The following is a 22,732-nucleotide window of genomic DNA, read 5'->3' on the forward strand; positions in this document are numbered from 1 at the left end:
CTCGGTGCCTCGGATACCTTCTCCGGCAAAGACAACCGACACATTATTTTTCTATTGCGTCAATGAACCGCCAAAATTTTTAGACGGCCTGCATGTTTTGTTTTTATTTTCCTTTTTTTAAAACTGATTCCGACATCCTACTGCCTCACTGACGTGAACATCGCAGGTGCTTCGTGTACGCTTGTCATGAAGGAATTCTTTCCTTCCTCCGTGACGCTTGCATAGACCCCTTCTAGCACCGGCGGTTCTTTGCCTCACGCGGTGTCGGGGATGCTTTTGTAAGTAACAACGTTCTCAAAAAATAAACTACTTAAAAAAAGAAAAAAAAAAAAAATACTCCCCGTCGGGGAATCGAACCCCGGTCTCCCGCGTGACAGGCGGGGATACTGACCACTATACTAACGAGGAGACGAGGAACCGGCGCTTATGTATTGTACTAACCAAAGTGCTGTAGTGTAGGCTTCGTTACACATTATTTTGTTCTGTCTTCTATTTCTGCGAGCTTCGGACACAAAGATAGCGTAAATACTAATAGCTTTTAGATAGCGATATCAAATGTCAAAATAGAAAAGGTGTATGCCGTTTTTATTATTTTTCTTTCAATAAGTAGTCATAGGTGTTCTGTGATGTAATTAGATATGCGAGAACGTCCACTCCGCGCAAAACGTCGGCAAAATATGTTCTCAGAAAACAATAGGAACTCGCGCTACGAAATTTCAACAGTGCGTCGATCGTTTCTCGAGCGATATGAAACTTGGTGGAATAATGCGCGCCTTTTATATCCCTATTAAGTCTGTCTGTAGATCTGTCTGTCTAACCGTATATTCCCCGTGTACTGGAAATTGACTCGGCGATGATATTCGTGACTTTTGCGTGACGTAACCGTAACCTCCAGCGTGCGAATCATCGGAGCAATGGGCGTATGCCGCCCGCTGGCTTTCAGTACGCATTCTGGATAATGAATGCAAGTGATATATCCCCGCCCGAAGGTGATCGACGAAGAATACGACTCCAATTGGGGCACCGCATATTATCATATGCCTTAATGATATGGTGATTAACAGTAGTAGAACAAGGAATATGTCGCTGACGCCACCGTTTCGACAAAGGGACTTCGTCTTCGTCAGGGTAGCAGCTGCTTTCCTTAGCAGCAGCATACAGTGAAGCATGCAGGCAATAACGGATTTTCTAAACACGAAATTAACTATATATACGCATTCCGCGTACCACTTCATGACGCCTAAGAATAATAATAATAATAAAAACAGGCCAGCTTCTACCTTAATTTATATAGTTCTTCCAAAAATTGACGAGGTTTCGATAGAAGAATTGTTTACCGCACAAATCCCAGGCATTTGAAGCGAAAATAGTCAGAAATACTTTGCTGCAAAAAGTACTTCAAGTGCATTCAGCAGAAGCGGAGTTATTGGCAATCAAACACGGCCTCCGCTGTACTCCCGTTGCCACGGTCGGTAGACGCCACGACTTCAGATTTTGGTGCCTACGACGCGCTAAAGGTAAGCCAAACGCAGTTGTCTTCAGGGACAGCTAAACTTGGCTGAGATGGTCGCAGCAGTGTATGCTACCTGCAGGCTATTTCACCAAGCCCGAGGCTTGGTTCAGGGCCCCTTTAACGCAACCCTTGTTGACCATGTCGTTCTTTGACTTCTCGGCCCTGCACAAATGTACATATATTACTGAAGCATCGATTGAAGTGGTCTCAAAATCGATAGCGAGCAAGTGCACCCTGCTGAAGTTTACCTTTCCTTAATGAGGTTAGCCCTTAATCTTAGCTATATTGAACTCTGTTCGACATATGTATACCAGCTACAGACTTTTGGCACCATATGCGTGGGAACCCCTTTTCCGTCAACATATGCCAATATATTTATGGGGTAGCTATAGAATCGGAGCTGTTATCATCACTTCTGACAAAATTTTGTACCTATCTCCGCTACATATAGATGATATATGTATTATATGGGAATACGGCAGGGCTACGCTTAGCACATTCTTTAACCATTTTAACCGATTTCACCATAGCATGATCGAGGCAATTACCATGCACCATTTTCATAGTGAATTAACTTCCTCGATACGATAGTTTACATTGAACTGGGAAAACTGTAAACGACGCTCTGTAGAAAGCCTACGGATAGCCAACGATATTTATGCTATACTGTAGTCATAAAATACGGCTCTCTAAACGAGGAATATTTGTAGGGCAGGCATAACGCATAAGAAATATCTGTAGCGACGACGGCGATTACATTCACCATTTAATATAATCTTAAGGCAACACTAAGTAAAAGAAATTACCCACAAAACGCCTTAAACCACGGCGACGATGACGCGTGTAAATTAGAAATGAGATCTGTATTAGCTATAGAAAGGAGCCTCCGCTAGCCTTTGTAACAAAGTATGTCTATTAACGCGCCGCCAAGACTATGGTGAACTATGGTGAAGGTAGTATAGTGATCGAATATCCACGACAAGGGCTTTCGATAGCGGCCTCAGCACCGGTCGGGATAACGTCCTCATCGACAGTTGTTGCGTCTGCACAACCATTCGTGGCTGCCGACGATTTATTAAACACAAGGGAATAAGAAACATATTAGCAGACAGTAGAGCAGGCGCTGGAACTAAACCTCATTGATTGAAACATGGCCTCCGAGATGTGCGTGCAGCGAATCTTGGAGGCTATGGTTGGAACAAGCACTGACTATAGAGTTCGGCGTTCGCCGCGTGAGGCGCGCTCGTGCCACATCAGTAGTTAAGCGATTGCAGAGCCAGAGTTTCCTCTAGCAATTTCTTGCAGGAAACGTACGCTCTATCATATGGTTTGAGAGTGCAACGGTGTCACGGAAGTGCCAGTGAATAGAGTGCCATCTGAAGAGCAGTGGGAAGACCTGCTGACCAGCGCTGACCCGGAGGACCAGCGACGGCTGGTGGACCGAGCGAAGCGGACAGCCGAGGGCCGTGACATCCCGGACGAATGAAGCCACCCAGCTGAGAGCGACATACACAAGACCGCCGTGATCGCCGGCTCTATCTTTTTAATAAAGTTCGCTTCATCATCATCGTCCGTGTTCCCGAGCTCAGTAGCGTTACGCGACAAGCGAAGAAGTGTCGCGTGTCACGCTGCACGCGTTTCATTCGAATCTGCCTCGTGCAGCTCACTAGCCTCGTCTAGTCACCGGCGGCTTCGGAATCTGTGGCGAAGCTTCGTTCTGCCCCGTCCATTCTTCCTCGACAGCCTTTTCGGTGAGTCTCGAGAAAGCATCCTGATACGAGATCGTGCAGCGGTTCCGAGCACCAGCCTTGCAACGAGAGCGAACGTTCACAGTGTGTTCCGAGTCTGCTTTTCAGTGCCTGTAGGCTTCAGGCAGTAGCATCATGACACAGCTTCGGAACTTTAGCGTTACCTTCAAGTGTCGATTGAACAATGATATCAACGGGCGCACTCTTGGAACTTAAGTTTGTTCGAAGGCTGAAAGGGACACTAAAGCAAAACAATAAACGAACTTGGAATGATAAAGTTTTCTTCGGAAACTCTGCTGCCGTTAATTACACTGCAATAGCTAGGTCAATTTTCAGAAGACAAAATAAACCTCAAAGTTATTATTTTTTTTAATTTCGCGCGGGAACCCCGACGTCAGCAGTTCAATGTGACGTCACGACTTCTAAAGTAATTTTTTGTATTTGGGCCGCATTGGCTCTGTCAATGTTCGCGAAACTTGCCCCATTCAGTCTTGGGCTCCTTTGGAACACAATGTAGTCAAAAAGAATTAACTGGGACCTAGAAGACGCTGTCAAAGTCCATGACGTCACGGTGAGCTAGGGCGGGAACTTCAAGGTGGCGTCGCCACTCGCCTCTGTGTTTTTCGTTTCTTTATTGCTTACCAAGCGGCTTCTCGCGGTAAGAGTGGTGTTTTCGGTATTGTGCAAGGGTAATCCACTGATACAGAAGAAATCATTTTTCCCTTTAGTTTCCCTTGAAGCTTTTAATCCAATTGGCACCTGAAGTAGCACGCGTAAATATGCAAAAAGTGTTTCTATCCACGCATTAAATGCCGGCGTTAAATTTGGATTGTTTCTTTTTCTTTCACAGGTTTGCAGGGACGCAACCATATATAGTGGATGGGTGTCGTGTGAGTATCACTACATATTATTATCATCATTAATACTTTCGCCGATTCATTCTTATACACGCTACATCTTCGTCCGTAGTATAGCACACTGTAGCTCGTAGACGCAGATCGAGACTTTGTAGAGAAAAGGCTTGACGTTTATTTCATTATGCTTAAAAAATTGATCGAGCTGTGTATAGAAATGAGTTGCTATTGCATTAAGATCCGCCTGCGTGTAAAAATGAGTTGCTATTGCATTAATTTACATGGTGACAGGTTGACATGGCCACGCCACATAAAATATACGTCCCACAGGCGAGCACGCAGCTTCACCGAAAGTCCCAGATGCTCCGAACAACCAGACTTACCAGACTACCGTGCATTTGACTGCGTGTATGTCTGTCTTCATAGACCTTCGCTGCCGTACAATATGAGCGCTCCTGCAGTAGGCGCTAGCGATTTGCAAACAATAGGTACCTTAGCAAACCGTGAGGACCCTATAGCAAACAGGCGTGCATTGTGAAATGTCCCGCCTTCTTTGTAGCATCGCTCTTTCGCTACAACTCGACGTTTAAGCTATAAGTGCGTGAGAACATCGCGTATGCAGTCACAACGTTAACGATTTGGAGGAAGGAAAAAGATTAAAGGGCCTCTCACCAGGTCTGGACATTTTGAGCTGACAAGCGCAGTGCATACAATGCGCGCTAACGATCGTGTCAGGTCAAATTTCAAGCTAAACGCCGTTTGCCCTTCTCCTCGTGGGTGCTGCGCTGCTAGCCGTAGAGTCGGCGTATTTCGCACAAGTTCGCATATACGTAATCGCAAGTGCTGTGACGTCGCTCGTAGTGACGCATGACTTCGAGAGTTATTCAAGGCAACATCAGTTATTTGCTTAATCTGTAGCTTCAATAGACGAAATAAAGTTTAGAGAAATAATAAAACATACCAACCGAATGTCTGCGTGTTTTTGCTTTACTTCGCACCGCAGCAAGAGAGATGTACTTCCGTTTCGTCTGCTTGTTCCCACGTCGTGCAGTCACGCGCGCTCACAACGAAATTATGTCATTTTCTACCATGTTCCAGCGCGCCATCATGCATGCTCTGTGATCCGCTTGCGTCTGCTTCAGTGTTCGTGCAGCACTTACTTATACCGCTAGTCAGGTGTTCTCGTGCATAGCGCGCAAAATCCTTCGCTGCGCGACACAAGACAAACGCAACACCTCGCGCTCGAGGCCGTCACCGGAAGTGCGCCGCGCAGCAAAAAATGCGAGAGCACGAGTGCGCAGCTTGCACTAGAGGTGCAAGACTGAAGAAACAGCGTAGCTGGGGGTCGACCAAGGTTTACGAAGTTTTGCTAAGTTTTTGCTATGAATTACTATGTTATGCCACGATCTCACCAAATTTTGCTATTTATTGCTATGTTATGCTAAAATTTTACCGAGTTTTAGACAGGTTGACGTCAAACCACAGTCGATCGTAGACACGGCAGCCGTGACCAAACTCGACGTTGAAGAACTCTCGCTGAAATCGACCGTTCGTGCCATCCATGGGCTTGTAGGTTTGACGCTGGAAGTTACGCATGACATGGTAGCCAGGATCACTTTCTCGGCGCTTGCGATCACTCAGACAAGAGCGTTCCCTGCAAAGGGCGAGGTACTCGGGATCTTCCGCTCTTCGCTGTCTCTTTGACGAAGATTCACCAGCAAGGTATTCCGGGTTTGATCGCAGCCGTTGCATTCGTTCACCAGCAGCGGTGCGACGGGCTTCCCGTCGAGCATCATGTTCCTCGGGGGTTACGTACTTCTTCGGCCAACCCATGTTTTTAGGTGGCGCAAATGATGTGCTCGGCGCAGAGACACTAGGCGATGTGCCGCCGTCGCGGCGTCACGGATATACGAACACCGCGAACGAAGCGGCAAGGTAGATATACCTGGTAGCGAAGCTTCCATAGAAGCCCATACGTTCAGAACATGGTTGCTTACCGGCGGTTCATGGGGCTTAGCGCCATCTGTGTGAGGAGGGAACACTTCCGGCGGAAGAAAAAATAATTTGACGTCATATCCGTCAAAAACAGAAGTGACGTCATTTTGTTTTCATAGGCGCGAAATTTGTTTTCGAAGGCCTGCCATTAGAGCTGTATATTCAAATGCCCCGCCATTCGACTTCATGGGCGTTCCGAGTTTTCAGCGCGAAAAGCGATGCCGGAAAAGATCAGCCGTACGGGTGTCAAAATCGCATCGCTGCACAGAACATACTTTCTTAGGAGGCCGACGAACACTTTGGGCGTAGATTGCGTTGAGTGCTCGTCCTTTCGTCGGACGCCAAGCCTGTCGGCCAGCGCTGTTGCGCGAAAACAGCTAAAGTAAACAAGTATCTGATGGTGGCAACTCACCACTTTCGACTGCACAGGTTAAGAAACAATAAAACTACCCTCGTCACCTAATTCAGACAAACGTCGACATGCAACACAGCACATGTGAGGGGGGTGTATTGTAACAGGTGAACTTTACGAGCGCGCCTTTCCACGCACTCCAAGAGTTGCATGGCATTGCAAGTGATAGCGGCGTCAACGCCCACCGCTATCGATGGGCGCTCTCACGGTGGGCCCTGAAAAAAGGTATATATTGATAATGATCTAGTAAAATACAGTTGTATCTTTTGTCGCCATGCATATATAAAATGAATTAGGAATTTTATTTTCGTTGACTGAATCAAACTGCTTCTCGCTTTAATTTAAAAACGCTTTTTTTCTTTCCCAGTGTTTATTCCCCCCAAACATAGTCGCGCTTCAATCGCTGCTCCCATAACCACCCTTGCTGATGTCGGTGACAATTGGTTCTGAACCGCTTCTCGCCAGAAGCTTCGCAACCATTTGGATCGACCTTGGAAGCGGCGCGCAGTGACGTCATGGCTTTTTTTTTTTCCGCCTACATGACTGTGGAAGCTTGGCGATGTTACGGGAAGCGACAGTGCAGCGTGGCACGGCCGGGCGCAGACATGCCAGGTGGTTGCTAGGCGACGCATAGTGGCGTCAGAGCTAGGCGCAGCGTGGCATGGCTAGAAGCGATGCGGAAGTAGAAGCGGTGACGTCACGACACTTGTGCGAAGCTCCGCGAAGCCAGGCGCCTCTGTGCCAAGTGGCTGCTAGGCAACGCAGAGACGTCATAGCTCGGCGGAGTTTATGCGAACGATTTGTAGCCGAACCTTGAGCTTAAACAGCTACGCTGTTAAAAAGTTGTCGCAGTTTCACCTGAAAGGCGAAACATCAATTGCGATAGCAAATTTGTAGAGAGCTATACGGAGTAATGATAGTAGCTTTATCAGGTGTATAACCTTGGACATGCAGCAGCACCGGCAACACGCAGAACTGTTATCGACGCCGTCGGCGTTTTGCCCGCGTTCGCACAAAATGCGTACGGCTATGGTGACTGCTACCGGAGCCTCTGATATAAAGAGAGAGGTGTTTATTATACATAAGGAAGAGACGCTTAATTCTGCAGCCCATAAGGGAGCACGGCGCAGCGTCGTAGGGGATAGGGGGAGTAGGAGGTAAGGAAAAATAGGCACTTCATGCCGCAGCTAAACGTCGCCTCCCTTCCTTCCCTCCCCCTCCCGCCCCCCTCATCGCCACGCCTTTCGCGCGTCGGAAGAAGGCGCGTTTCTTCTACATATATAGTGATTGTAAAGGAGGAAAGAGACGCCTACTTCTGCAGCCCTTAAGCGAGCACGGCGCAGAACGCGCGTTTTTATTGCGATAGCAATTTATGTAGAAACTCAAAAGCAGATTTATGCCGTCGTCGTCGCCGTCGTCGTCGCCGTCGTCGTCGCCGTCGCCGTCGCTGTGAGGTTCCGTATGACGTCAATGGAGATGAAATCGTCGCCGGTAAGTGGTTCTTGAGGGAAAGGGAAAGGTTGGCGCTATATTCTGCAGCCCTTGAGGGAGCACGGCTCAGCGCCAACGGGGAGGGGTAAGTGGGCACGCCGAACGCTGTATGTGCGAGTGAAAGGGCGCGAGGGGCGCGCGCTTTCACGGGGAGTGAACGCACGGCAGAGAACAAACGCGCGTTCTGCGCCGTGCTCCCTTAAGGGCTGCAGAAGTAGGCGTCTCTTTCCTCCTTTACAATCACCATATATGTAGAGCAAACGCGCCTTCTTCCGATGCGCGAGAGGCCGTGGGGGAGGGGGGGGGGAAGGGAGGTGACGTTTAGCTGCGGCACTAAGTGCCTATTTATATCAGAGGCTCCGGCAACAGTCACCAACGCCACACGCATTTTGAGCGAACGCGGGCAAAACTCCGACGGCGTCGACAACAGTTCCGCGTGTTGCCGGTGCTGCTGCATGTCCAAGTTTATACAGCTGATAAAGCTAATATCATTACTCCGTATAGCTCTCTACCAATTTGCTATCGCAATTGATGCATCGCCTTTCAGGTGAAACTGCGACAACTTTTTTCTTCGCCGTGCGTTCACTCCCCGTGAAAGCGCGCGTCCCTCGCGCCCTTTCACTCGCACATACAGCGTTCGGCGCGCGGCGACGATTTCATCTCCACTGACGTCATACGGAACCTCACGGCAACGGCGACGGCGACGACGACGCCGACGCCGACGGCAGAAATCTGCTTTGGAGTGTCCATATAATTGCTATCGCAATAAAAGAAAGAGGCGGGGCCCTTGACGTATATGCGTCACGCGATTCTCCAGCTTCGGCATGGGAGAACGCAGTGAAGGAATTTCACTTGCGGAGGCTACACGGGGAAAGGGGAGAGAGTGCCTCTCTTGACAGTGGCGCTCGCCTCTTGAACGCATGGTATCGCGGAATTGAAATATTTCTATCTCGGCCAATTCGAAAAATTATTGCGGCATAACGCTCCCTAGGAGCGGCCCACGTCAGTCCCAGACTGATTCCTCAAGACCCAAATAATGTTCTTCATACCATACCATATAACGCTCCCTAGAGGGCACGTAACAACTTCCAGCGTATAACCAAAATTTGCTATGTGGCCTGGGGAGGGGCCCTTTAAGAGGTAGCTTGACGTCAGGCAGTTAACCTCATCAAGACAACCTCGATCCTCTGATGTCGCCCCTTCTTTTTCTTTCCCCCATGCCCATCTGCGCTTTGACTCTTATAGGAAATAGGGCTTCCAAGGATGCGCATATCTTCAAAGCGTTGTTCGGTTCGCTTCGCCCTCGTAATAACCGGTTCTCGTCACCCGTATACTCTCCCCAATACTCTCTGTGCTCTCGGCGGCTAGAAATTACCGCTTGCCTACCTCGTGTTGAGGACCTTCATTCCCACGAGCTTTTTTTTTTTGTATATGTTGTGACTGCGCTATGAAGTTCTCACGCGACCGTCCTTTTCATTCCGCTTTGGTTTGCGTGTTGCCCTTATGGTGAGGGTTCTCTTCCCTTCCCCTAACGCCAGAAAACGTTTTCAGGAACCCCCCTTGAAGAGAGATGGGAATCTTATTTGCCGTCCGCATGAATTTTCTCATCAATTTTAACACTTTTCATCTCCGAACCGTCGCTAAGCCTGGTTTCATAACTCATAATTTGTCATAGCTTTCATTATTTTCCACATTTCAATTTCAACCACAGCTTTTCAACCCCTCTTCGCTTCGAGCGCCTTCCCGCGCGGCTGCATCTTGAAATCCATCTGCGGCGGGGGCAGAGTCCGCCGTCCCTGCGTTTTCGCGGCTAAGATCGCGTTGATGCGAGCGCCGGTACGAAGCTCAATTCGCGCGCTGCTGCTGCCGCACTGACTCGCTCGAGTGTTTTGACAGCGGCTTTCCGCGGTCATCGAGTGAGATGCGTTCATGTTTGCTGGTGCACGCGTGACACTATATGCTTGTGCATTTAGTTAGTGTGCCTATGTTTACAAGTTTATACGGCCCATACAACTACTATCCTTACTTTGTATAGCTGTCCACTAATCGATGCTTCGTATTTCGCGCGAAAGTGCGACTTTTTTTTACCTATACCGAACAATATTTAAAGCAAGCTCGCTACAGCAAAGTATGTATAGTGTGCTTCAACGCGTAATCTGTGCTGCCGCAGTCGGGAGAAGACGTGGGAGGCGCTCTTCTGGTCGAGCAAGGTGTTGGCGCTCGTGTGGCGCAACGTGTGGATACGGCGGCTGCGCCGGCAGCTGACGGCCACGGTGCTCGAGCTGGCGCTGGCCGCATTCGCCCTGGCCCACTTACCGCCCGGCAGCAAGGCCGGCGGCACCAGCGTGGAAGCGTACCACGAACGCGAGCAACGGCCACCCGAGCAGCTCGACGCGCACCACTTCCCCGAAAAGCTCGTGCTCGACGTGCCCAACCATGTGCTCGACGTGTTCGTCGAGATGGTCAAGCTCAAAGGACGTGAGTGGATCGCGTGCCACGTATAGTATTTATCTCGGAATCTACTAGGGCCCCTCGATATTGGCAGCCTTGATGTCATACGAATGTATATTGCCTGCTTTTATATAAGCTCACATGACCCCAGTGGTTGAAGGATGTTGCACATCCGCCGCCATGGCCGTGGTTGGCGCTAGCTAACACTGCAGGGGCTAATTTTCTAACTGGAAGCTAGGACGGTCATCGTGGTAGGCTACTTGGTTAAGCACCGCACGTGTACAGCACGTACCACACGTGTAATGTGGAAGGTGTGGATTCGACTGCTACCTGCGACAAGTTGTCTTTCTGTCCACTATCATTTTCCTTTTCCTTATTATTATACTTTACATCGTCTGCTTTCTTCATATGGTAGAAAAAAAATATCACCGGCGATTGCGATACTCCCTAATGCGAAATTTGAGCGCAGCTGTATACGTGTTTTCATTTCGCGATGTATTGGCTGGCGCGGACAATCTGTTTCGTGTGGAACGTTGCAAACGGAGTGAATTGTGGCGCGACCAAGGAGGTTGAAAAAAAAATTGGTGTGGTTTAGCTTTCGTTAACCCTGGTTGATAGCGAAAACTTCACTGCCCTGGCTAGGCCCATTGTCGAGCTGTGGCCGAGGTGTGGTTTCGCAACGATACACAAGCATGTTTGCAATGAATGCAGTGTTTACTCATCATTTTAGGGGCGAAGCTCCTTATAGCGGCACCCGTTCGTCCCCGTCGTCGTAGTAGTAGTGTGTAACCAGTCTGAGAAAAATGAGAAAAAAAAATTCCGAAGTTGTGTCCGCAGCGCGGAATTGAACCAGGGACCCCTCGCTTCCGAGCGCGCGGCGTTAGCCCACTACGCCACGAAGCGGACATGGACACACGCACCACGATGGCAATAAATACCCAACATTAACGAAAGGCCGCGTTTCTAGCGCGTTTCTAACGCGTTTGTGCTAGCGCGTTACGGCCCGTGTAAGAAGCTGGTGTAAGACGCTGTGGCCTCTCCGCCTTACCTTCAACGCGTTTCGAACGCGCTGCCCAAAGCGGTGGCAAGTCAAGTTCAAGTCGAGGAGCGTTTATGAATACGGGGGTTATACTCTCTCAGCAGTCATGTGATGGCGTCGGCAAACGCGGTGCAAGTTCCGGCATGTGTAAACGGCTGCGTAAGACGCTGTGGCCTCTCCCCCTTACTAGAGAGTACTGCACGTTTCTAACGCGTTTGTGCTAGCGTCCCCTTAAGCGGGAGATCCGATGATTCCCTCCGGAGCTTCGCCCACTCATCATCATTCACCCCGTGGATATGCTGTGATTTTTTTATGCATATGAAGACACTGTGGTGATCGGTAAAGTAGTGATGACTTGGTTTTGCAACTCGAAGCCGGGCCCAACACTACTCGGGCAACGGCGGCAATGTCTCCTTTCAGGGCTCCGTAGAGGCCTAAATATAGTCCGACGTAGCGTGAACGCGCGCACACGTTATGTCACGTTGGCGAGAACAACAGCGGCTATAGTTCGACTGATGGTTCGACGTACTGGCGCCGCCAACGTAACCGGACGCGCGGCCAATACGATCCGACGCGCCCGGCGTCTACGTATAACCGGACGCGCGGCCAATGCGCTCCGAAGCGCCCGGCGTCTGATAACGCTCGCCTGCACGCACGCACACACACGCGCACACACACGCGCACACAGACGCGCACACAGACGCGCGCGCGCACACACACACACACACACACACACACACACACACACACACACACACACACACACACACACACACACACACACACACACACACACACACACACACACACACACACACACACACACACTCGCATAGACGAACGTACACTCACACACACTTGCATATATGCATCGGTGCCGCCATCGGTGAACAGACGACGCGCACTACTCTGACGCCATCTCGTAGCCATCGTCCCCGCAGAGCTTGCACGTCACTGCGCTTTTCTTCTTACGGTTTCGCCATACCCTCCTCCTCCGCTTTCCTGTCGCCGTCTTTTATCCGCGCTCCGTGTTCGCTCTTTCATCCTTCGCTGTGCTCGTTCGCTCGGTTACGAGGGACGCCGAGGGACAACGCCGACGCTTGCTTCAGGAACGGGCACTACCCCAACCTGACCCACCGCGTCTGGGCGCGTCTGGGCGCGTACGACGCCCGGCGCGGAAGCTGCGTCGCGTGTCGACGCGTGGCGGCGTGGGAACCTTGCACTGCTAGGATTTTCACGTCCGCGCCGGAAGCTGCCACCTGCGTCACCCGCGCGATGCGCCTCACGTGACCAGGGTGAACCAACGTGACTACCGGAACGACTCGTATAGCGCGGCGTGCAGACAAGGTGCGTGCGTTGTGATCGGCGTTCCGCGCCTGTTTTGGCAGTTGCTCATGGCAGCCATTGGTCTTCAGCCGCAGTGGCTGCATTAATAATGAAATATCTATCGCCAAAGTGCAACGTCGGCCACCATTGCGGATGGCTTCATATAAGCAACATAAGAACCGCAACATGAAAGCGGCACCGTGGATGGAACTGGCGGTTGCCGCTGGTACCGACGTCGCCTTATCTTCAACATTAGCAGCAGCGTCATCATTTTCATGGCAAGCAAAACTTTATTTCTTCTGGACACTGGTCTCAAGATTCCAAGAGTCAACGAAGCACGAAGGTCAAAGCAGGCCCGTAGCCAGGCATGTTTTTCGGGAGAGGCGCACTTGCTGAAGGCCCGGACTACTTGAGGAAAGCACCTATTTCTTAGTATTCTTTTTTCGGTAAAAATCGCAGTATGTAAAATGTGTAATTTTTAAATACTATTTTATTAATAGCTTTGTATTTTTAATTTTGAGATGGATCTTCCTAACAGTATAATATTTTTATACGGACGATTCGTCTCAATAGATTTCATTAATAAAAATAAAACAGTGTTACTCAGAGCCAAAAATAAAAAGACGGGGAGTGGAAATATTCGTTTTGTTGAGGCACACTGTCGGGTGTGGCGTCCTCTAATGCTCCTTTGTGATGCTCCGGGTTGCCTTGAACCCCCCCCCCGCGCCGGGACCGCGGCGCATGCGGACGCGTTCCAACGCGTACGTCTGGTTGGGGCTTAAGGGCTGCGCTCTTAAAAACAAAAAAAAAAAAAATCAAGCCCCTACGATTGCCTTTCGCGGCATTTAATATAAAGCGCTGCTTTGAGTGCTCGGAATGTATGCATGCGTTGTACCAACGACTCCTATAGGCGTTGGTTGTGCACGCGCGTTTCAGCGCAAAGGTACAAGGGGCACTGGGAGTATACACTGAGACGCAACAAGTGCTATGCCTTATGTGCACGTTTCGAAACGTTGCGCAAATATTCAGAGCTAAGCTTCGAAGTTTGTATTTGATAGAAAAGAAAACATTAAGAAAAAATCACGCGCCATTCCACTGTTGCGAAAGGTGGATTACCAGCGAAGCAGTTTAGCACACGACGTAGAGATGACACAGAATTTAGATCAAAGGTATGAGCAATTTTTATTTCTCTTGAGGGGTGACGCCAGTCATGCCGAAGAAAGATACACGCACGCACGCTTTTCTTTTGATCGGCAGTCTTTATCGGCGGCTTACATTCGCGTTTAAGACTATACCGCCACCTCGGGGAGCCGGAGGAAACTAGACACGCGCGACGGGACCGCCACGCCGGGAGAGTGGAAGGAAACTAGGCACGCAAGCGCTTGGAACGACGACAAAGAGAGGGTGGTGCAAGTGTACACATGGCCGGCGCGGGTCGCACAGAGGCAAATCTGAGAAACCATTATTATCTACCTGAGAGTCTACTGATCTTGTAAATGGTGTCTATTGATAACTAATCTACTGAAAATGCATATCCAAGTGATGAGACGCATAAGCTTTTGTTAGAGTGAAGCGATTTTGCATCAAATTCGGAAGCGGAGTTCTTGCGCACGCATATTTGTTGAGGGACACGAAAAATGCACGGAACCCTAGCCATAGACAGCCTTCGGTGTAAAAAAAAAAGCGTTCTTATGCCTACAACTCTTCCATAAAGGCAACCGATCGTGATGTTGGACGTGTTGTTAGCGAAATCGACCGGCCAATAGCAAGACAGTACTTACGAACGAAACACTTTGTGACTTCGGCCCCAGAATTACCTGCCCGTTTTTGCGCTGAAACCGCGATGCGTGCTGCTACAGCGCGCCAACGACGTTGCAGAGGTCGTGTTAAGACGGTAGCTATCATTTTTGTCATGGAACAAAGCTGGCTCAAGTATAAGCTGCGTCCTGGTTATCACTGCCTGCTAACCCAATTAATATACACCTTGAATACACACTATCTTTCACTACTTTCCAACGGTGCTGGAGCAATCTGAAATATTGAGCATATTGTTTTTTTTTTTACTAATCTGGGTAGTTTTTGGTATTAATGAAATAATCATTGGGCTTTGCACGATGACGCTTAACATGCTCGGAATTCCATGGTATATTTTATTTTACTCGCTTCGAAGTGTTTGCTCCTGTTTTACTCTCGTCATAACACGAAATCAGCGCACATCTGTGGCCGCAAGCAAACTTCAGGAAGTGCGTTACATCACGCATTCAGCCTTTGCAAACTAACTCTCAATGATGCCATTCCTTTTGTTTTTCCTCTCTGAAAAAGCCTGCTCGACACGTGAGTCGGGCGTTCGGCAGTCTCAGCCCAGTATGTTTGGTTCCCTGTAGGTTTTAATCGATGCGCACTTGTTGGGGGGTGCTTTGCTGACCAATTTGTGCCCATTTTCTCCAGATAAACGTTTGCATATTCGGTAGCTTTTTGTAACGTACACACTTATACTATTCAACAGGTGCGACATAAATTCGATGTTGTCGCACGTTGAAACAAAAATATTAAAAAAATTATTGTTTGTTGCAATTAACGTGCAACAACATCGAGTTTATGTCTCCCCTGTTGCCTTTATGGAAGAGCACGCGCTGAGATCGGTGGTAGCAGGCATTAGAGAGGTTTAGACGCAAGCGGCTTGCGTGCGCAAGAACTAGGGACCAGGTTACTGCGCATGAGCAGACCCCTACGATGCGAATACACGCAACATTGCCGCGCGACTGGTCGCTCGAGGCACTTTGCGTGGTCGCGGGCTTCTTTCACGCTCGGAAAAACACTTTGATGTAGCACGTATCGAGCAACAGAAAGCAGTATCGGGAGTTTTTCATGTCGCTCTACAATTTTCTCATCGATACTTTTCATCTAATTATAATATTTGAGAAGTTGATTAATTATTCAAGACTAATTATGTAACTAGGCGGAATGAAAAAAAAAAGCTTTCTGAGTATCTCCAAGATAGTTGGGACACCCTTATATTCCATGGCTGTACTCTGCTTAAGTATAACGAAAACGTATACGTATGCCGAAATTTGTAAAGGCGTACCACATTAGCACCAGAGAGCAGGTGATGACATCTTGTGACGTCAAGGCGGATAAAGCTACAAAAGTCGTCACCTCCGAGATCACACTGGTGTGATCTCTGAGGCCATGCGGAAGTCTGTTGCTTCTGCTCTGCAGAAACAAACCCACCTCTGCCACGAAGCCGATTGCAATAAAAGCACATTCAAATTACGCATCGTTGTATTTCAACATTTCGTGTATTTAATATCGCCCTTGCTCGAAGTCTTTCTTAAGCTCTTATTTAGAACTGCGTTAGACGGCTTTAGATAGAAAAGCTAGCTAAGCTACTATTTGTCTCTACAGGAGTCGGGTTTTATGGATGTGAAATGTGACGCACTCGCTTGCAGGTTTCTCGAGCAAGCGGCACCGGCAAATACGCCTGTTCATAAACGGCCATGAAGTGGACGAACCCATGGATGACTTCGGGAATATACCTAAACACAAAATGCGGAGGATTCTGGTAACACAGTAAGTCTCGTGACGTCAGCTCACACGTGTGCGCCGTCAAATTCTTTCTCGCGTCGATTTTTTTGGGGCGCAGCACTTTTTCAGCACTGTAGAAACACCACTGCAAAGCTTGGCTTGGCTTGAACATGACCACAGCATAAAAGACAGTTCGACGGGAAATAGGACAAGCTTGTGTAAGACTATAATGGGGAAATAATTCAACATTTCTGAGAAGAATGAGCCACTTCAGGATCGCCTCGATAAACATTGATTTTCCAGTACTGGGGCTGCACTTGTTGTCGGCTTTTCTTTTGTGCTGGCGTACGATCGTAATCGTGCTCATCTATCACTGTTTTCAGCATAGGGCTACTTGAACACGGTTGGGACTACAGATCGAAAAAGTCGCACACTGTTCCTTGACGTTTTCCGCGTAAATTCTGCAGCTTTGGGCACACAACTCGACGCGACCCGACCCGTCCTGACCCAACCCATCCCAACCCAATCTAACCTAACCTAACCTTACCTTACCTAACATAACCCAAACAATAAACAGCAGGCCGATCGATTCTTCCTATACCTTAAACTCGTTTACTGCGACAGAGGTAGCTTATCATGCCGGACAGATCTACTTAAGGACAGCGTCTTAGAGCTTTACAGAACGTCATCTTCGTCCGCGACATTTTTGTCTTTTGCTGGTCTCCAGTGGATACATGCGCAGACGTCATTTCTCTTTCTGTGTGGCACTCAATACCACAGAGTTTCGTAATAATGAAACTATGTGATAATAGTAATGAACTCTGAATCTGTGTTTCATTACTATGGGAATGACGGTTATATAGTACAGGGTCCTGCATATTTCGCTGCGCATGTTCGAAAAAAGGTTTTGCGCTCACCGCTGCACTGTTCTTGCTCAAGTTTTGCAGAAATTTCGAATTTTGGAGTCCAAGTCGTTTAGTATAACACTTACCACAGTCAGTTGCCTGGTTTTAAGAAAAAAAAATTGCACCATCTTCCCGTAGGGGAACCCTGAGTAGTATGCGAAGCAGCCATGGGGTCGACTCAAGGTAGTTTTATCAGCTGTATAAACTTGGACATGCAGCAGCACCCGCAACGCGCAGAACTGTTGTTGACGCCGTCGGCGTTTTGCCCGCGTTCGCACCGAACGCGCGCGGCATTGGTGACTGTTGCCGGTTAAAGTCCCTATATAAGAAAAGTACCGCCATCCTTTGACAAACGCCGCTTCTCTCTCTCTCCTCTATCTCCGATTGGACGATGATAGCGCGCGCTTTTCACTTCTTTATATTTTCTTTTTTTCCGCCTCAGAGCCATGTTGAAAGTCTTCTGCGCAGCCGCAGTCGCCGGCGGCGGCGGCGGCGCGCGCCCGGCCTGAAAGCTTCAACGTGGACTTTCTAGGTGCGCCACCGTCGATTTGGCTTTCGCAAGCAAAAAGTAAAGAAAAAAGCAAGCGCTTTAGGAGAGGAGGCGGCGAAGGAAAGAGTAGATGGCGGTACTTTTCTTATATAGGGACTTTATTGCCGGTGCCTCTGGGGCACCTACCGTCGCGCCTAGATCTAACCTAAGCTGCTTCGCATTATCGCGCGCGGAGCCGCAGGTGTTGCCATTCGTTGCGCAATACGGAGAGGAGAGGAGGAGAGGAGAGGAGGAATGCCGAGAGGAGAGGAGTTGAGACAAGGAGAGGAGAGGAGGGGGAGGAGGATGCGCATGCGCAGTGGGGTGCGCGTCAGTGGTGTGTCAATACCATGAGAGAACAACATCGGGCATCGGTTACATTGCTGTAGTCAACTTTTTCCCATCCGAGGCCGCGGTGCACTTGGCGCACGTTTTCAACTGGTTGCATTGAAAGGTAACGCAATTATCTGTTACGCTCTCGATAAATGACTGAGGCTCCATGACGTAATTATTGGGTCGACATCTATGCAATAACGAAATAAAAGCGAGACAAACCGCCAGTATAATCTTTAAAGTCTATTTCTTTCCATTCTTTTTCCACCACACTTATAGACAACCTAGATAACAAGACGTGTAAGACCCTGAGTCTAAATTTAAATGAAATTACGGGGTTCAGCCGAAGAATACGGATTAGGTTTGACTACCTGCGATTCTTTAATGTGCACCTAAATCTATGTATACGCGAATGCTCTGGTATTTTGTCCCCATCAAAATGAGGCCGCCACCGCGAACGGGATCGAAGCCTCGCCCTCGAATCTCCGCGGCGCAGTGCTATTATAGCCACTGAAACATACCGCAGCGGATCCGGGCTCGACGTTAATCTAGGTAACTACAGAAAAGACAATGAACTTCATAGTTTTTCTGTGGATCTCTATGTTTAGTCTCTCTCTCTACGATTCTAGTTACACGCGGTTGCGTGCCTCGTGCGCTGCAGGGTGAATAACGAGCGGGCGCTGCTGGAGACTTGCGCGGAGACAGATTTCAGGGGCATCTGCGCTCTCGTGCGCACTTTCAGCGGAGGCTCTGCCAAGAGCGTCAACTACACCTGCTACGTGAACGGACATCTGTCGCCACCAGTGCTGCGGACCCGGAGGGCCGGCTACGCGCTGCGAACGGCGCCTATCGAAGGTGAGCGCGCCACTGTTGTCAGAATGCAGTCTTCAAAATTTGGCTGTGCATAAGGAATCCTGTCGGCTTCAGTGTTTCCCAAGCTGGAGATATAGCGACCGTCGGTGGGCAGGCTCCCGCTTCGGGATCCTGTATAGCTGACCGCTTGTCGAATCACGCGTGTTGAGCGCGCGTGCGCGCGATGCGGCCACGATTCTTTCTTAAAATACGGCTGCTGATCACTCAGGCGGTCACGTGACGCAAGAGTGGAAATCACGGAGGAAGGAAAAATATAGGAGGCAGCCTACCACAAAGCGATTGACGCCGACTGTGGTGTCCCAATTAACACGTGGTGAAAACGTCAGAGCGCGCGGTAGGTTTTAGTACTCCCGGTTGATTTTTTTTTCAATACCCATTCGGAACCATTCGAAACTCTTGAAACAAAACCAAGGAAAAAAAAAAAAAAACAGGGAAAAAAATCTTTTTCCTTCCTGCATGTGAGCAGCTGCCGGCCGGGTGCGCACCGAATAAATACTACCGGTAACCAAACGTCTCGGCAAATCTCGATTCTCCGTGAATGTCGACGCAAGAGGTCACGTGTTTGGCCATCACTGCTGGCCAAACAGCAGTGATGGCCAAACAAGCGTTCGCTTGCCAAGGCTGGCTTCGTGACGTAATGCTCCCTCCTATATTTTTCCTTCCTCCATGGTTGCAATGGTTTAAACCTCCGCCTGGAAGAGGAACGTTTATTATTCGAAGGGGAAAACCGCAGTAACTGTCACTCAATGGCGGACACCTCAGCCGCGATGTGAAGCGAGCATTGAGGATATAAGATAGAAGACGAATAAGAGAAAAAGAAGGAAACAGCGGAAGCGCGCGGCGCAATAATTAACTAACAATAAATAACTGAGGGGCTCGGTAAATGTTTGACCGCCACCGTTCTATGGTGTTGACCTAGTGCGGACACTGATCTCAGGCGGAGGGATCAGTGTCACTCCGCTTAGGCGGATAGGCTGAAATGCGCTGCTGCATACTGCCTGTGGGTCCGGTGAAATCCCGGAGGCTCGCTGTCATGATGTTTATGCGCCGGTAGGCTCGTCTGTTCACCGCGGCTGAACATTCCTAGAAAATGAAGGCCGTATATGGTCTCATATTCACTGGTCATGCAGTGTACAGGCCGATTGGGCTAGTTCGCCCCCACCATACTGGCAGATCCTTTCGGTGGTACTCGCGCCTCCGACCTCCAGCTCGAGTTGGAGGGCGCATGCATACATCGTGCGAGGATTGGCATTAGTTGTATAGCGAAAAGCTCGTGGCGATCCTCGGCTCCAAATAGTGTCTTAGGCGTGCGCGGCTGATGTCGTGTCTGGTCTCGTCCAATGGCGACACTGCTGGCGTCATCACGCTTTGGTGCATGCGCCATTGGCCAGTTCGTCAGCAGGCTCGTTGCAATGTCTCCGATGTGTATACGGGCCTGGAAAAGTAGGTCGCAGCCATTCTTGGCCACATTATAGGTTGCATTCCGGGGAGGGCCTTTTGTTTACTTAACCTGGGTGGCTGGCTCGGGATGCGCTCGCAGGAGCGGAACCTGATGAAGTGGTGCGGCGTGGTAGAGGAAGATGCTTCCTCTTCCATGACCCCACAGACGTTGCGGGAATTCTCACAATGGACACTTTTAGATGCAGACAGGCGAAACCAAAATATAATGAGCAGGGACGAATCGAATTTGTCTCTATATAATCAAACACACAACTTACTGACCGGTATTCATGTAAAATAGCTCCCTCATAGCGAACCGGACATTTGATACACTTAACTCAGGGCGCCGAATGTCAGATGAGGAGCTGCTTCGCTTGATGCTTCAAGACTTCAGCTTTTGAGGTGGAAGTGCTGCGCCAGTACTAGCCGACATCTGAGGGAAGTGACTGGAGCAGGTCTATACGATCTCGTGCATTGAGAACGCTCAGATTCTTAGTGATTCTGAAGAAGAACACTTAGGTCACAGGCGAAAATTTCTGCCTACGATGCATATTTTTGTTTTGAATAAATAACTTCCTGTCTGTTTTAGTTTATGCAATAAAGATAACTCATACGCATATACACCGAAAGCGTCACAAAAGTTCGTTTAGGTTCGTTATAGCCAGTTTGGGCATATTGAATTATCTGAAATATCGAACAACTTGCAGCGCATAAGCCTGTTCATTATAACCGGTTTCGACTGTATGCTATTATGCAGCTGGCTAACATGAGCCTGTGAATGCGAAGAAATTTTTTCGGAAACGTACATAAGCGACAAATGAACTTGATTTGTGCGGCGCGGCCACAGCTGGACGAAAGGCGCTGTTATTTTTCAGACATCGTTGTTCCGCCTTCCAGGGGCATTTATGAAAAAGACGGAAATCACCTGCGTGAGAAATTGGACTGTCTTGATAGTCCATTAAAAAGAATCACTAATTAACTTTTTTATTGTTCAGTAAGGTCCCATCTTGCAATTTTGAGATCTAAGCCGAACAGTACTGATGTGTTGTTTGACGTTAGAGCTAACAGATTCACGACGCATGCGTCAAGCAGTGCGGCAGGATCTTAACTGTAACACCAATGCATTTTTTAGCAGAATTTGGGGACATACATCTCGAAAATGTCACTAGACTTTGGACTTCTGTTACACAGACATGATTTCGCTTCTACACAGCTTCAATTTTGCAAGCGAAACACGTGCCCTAAGTGAATAATGTGAGAAACTCGTTTGAAAAACTGGTGCGTCATCTGCAAAGCTAATTCTAAGTGAGTATTCCTCGCAAACTCGCCCGCACCAATTGTGAACTGCAATATGAACCCCAAAGTATTAGTTCGAAAAGTAATCGGTGAAATTGTGTTAATGGCTCGCTCGTACATTTTGATGCATAATTGACATTGTTCGATTTAAAAATAATTGGTTCACATTAAAAGAGAAACTCCCCAGATACTCCCGCATGTTCTAGGTGTTAATAGAAATGATTGCATGATTATCCTGTTGGTAACTTTTGCAGGAGAGATCACGGAATGCCAAACGTTAATAGAATCGCTCTTGCTTGGAAAACACATCTCGATCACGTCGCCGTCTGTCCACGTGAGTAAAATCTTGGATCGGCGAAGCTCCATTTTCGTTGCTGAATCCTACGGATTGTTGCTCCTACGTCCTACGTTGCTGAATCCTACGCAGTGTTTTAGTAAAACGTCGTTGGAGTCCTAACACTTCTACGAATTTATCGCTTATAACGCCCGATCAATCTTTGAACACACTCTTAATTGATATAAGGACAATCACGATGTATGTCGAAACTTATTTCAATACGTGGATTATAATTACGGGGGTTTGAAAGTCAAAATTTCCAAATCGACTCTTGTACAAATATTCTGCAGAAAAAAAAAAAAACCTTCGTGTATCCATTCGAATACCGAATGTTGTCTCATTTTTGAACAAAATGAAAGATAAAGGTTGCGCGAAGTCCGTTTGGTAAAACGAATATGGAAATAAAAAGGCCCATTTACGTTGCTTGATACACGTATCTATTAACAACTCAACTTCCGGTCAGCTGACTAGCTTGGGAATGGGAAAAAAAATATTCGATGCCAACTGCAATTAAATTTTGTGCCGCGTAAGAAGCCTAGTTTGACATAGTGTATTATACAATGAAGCCTCCGCGCAAAATTTGGCGTTTAAAATACGAGCGGAAGCGTCACTAAGAACTCGAAAAGATAACCGTTTTCGATACCGGAACTTGAAAAAAATGCCGC

General features: G+C 48.5%; 1 protein-coding gene and 1 non-coding gene across 2 annotated transcripts in view; one reads left to right on the top strand and one right to left on the bottom strand.

Annotated features, from left to right (window-relative positions):
• Positions 1 to 336: 336 nt before the first annotated feature.
• Trnad-guc (transfer RNA aspartic acid (anticodon GUC)) lies at positions 337 to 408 on the bottom strand. Its single transcript has one exon. It is a non-coding gene; the product is annotated as a tRNA-Asp (tRNA).
• Positions 409 to 3,788: 3,380 nt separating this feature from the next.
• Positions 3,789 to 22,732, top strand: part of LOC119445062 (retinal-specific phospholipid-transporting ATPase ABCA4) — a 31,372-nt gene continuing 12,428 nt past the window's right edge. Inside the window, exons 1-5 of the mRNA XM_049664856.1 lie at positions 3,789 to 4,151; positions 10,184 to 10,491; positions 16,279 to 16,399; positions 18,783 to 18,976; positions 21,985 to 22,064. Of these exons, the coding sequence (XP_049520813.1) occupies positions 4,141 to 4,151; positions 10,184 to 10,491; positions 16,279 to 16,399; positions 18,783 to 18,976; positions 21,985 to 22,064 (714 nt within the window). The 5' untranslated portion in view covers positions 3,789 to 4,140. The remainder of the gene's footprint in view (positions 4,152 to 10,183; positions 10,492 to 16,278; positions 16,400 to 18,782; positions 18,977 to 21,984; positions 22,065 to 22,732) is intronic.

This window comes from Dermacentor silvarum, chromosome 3, assembly GCF_013339745.2.
Source record: "Dermacentor silvarum isolate Dsil-2018 chromosome 3, BIME_Dsil_1.4, whole genome shotgun sequence".
Lineage (NCBI taxonomy): Eukaryota > Metazoa > Arthropoda > Arachnida > Ixodida > Ixodidae > Dermacentor > Dermacentor silvarum.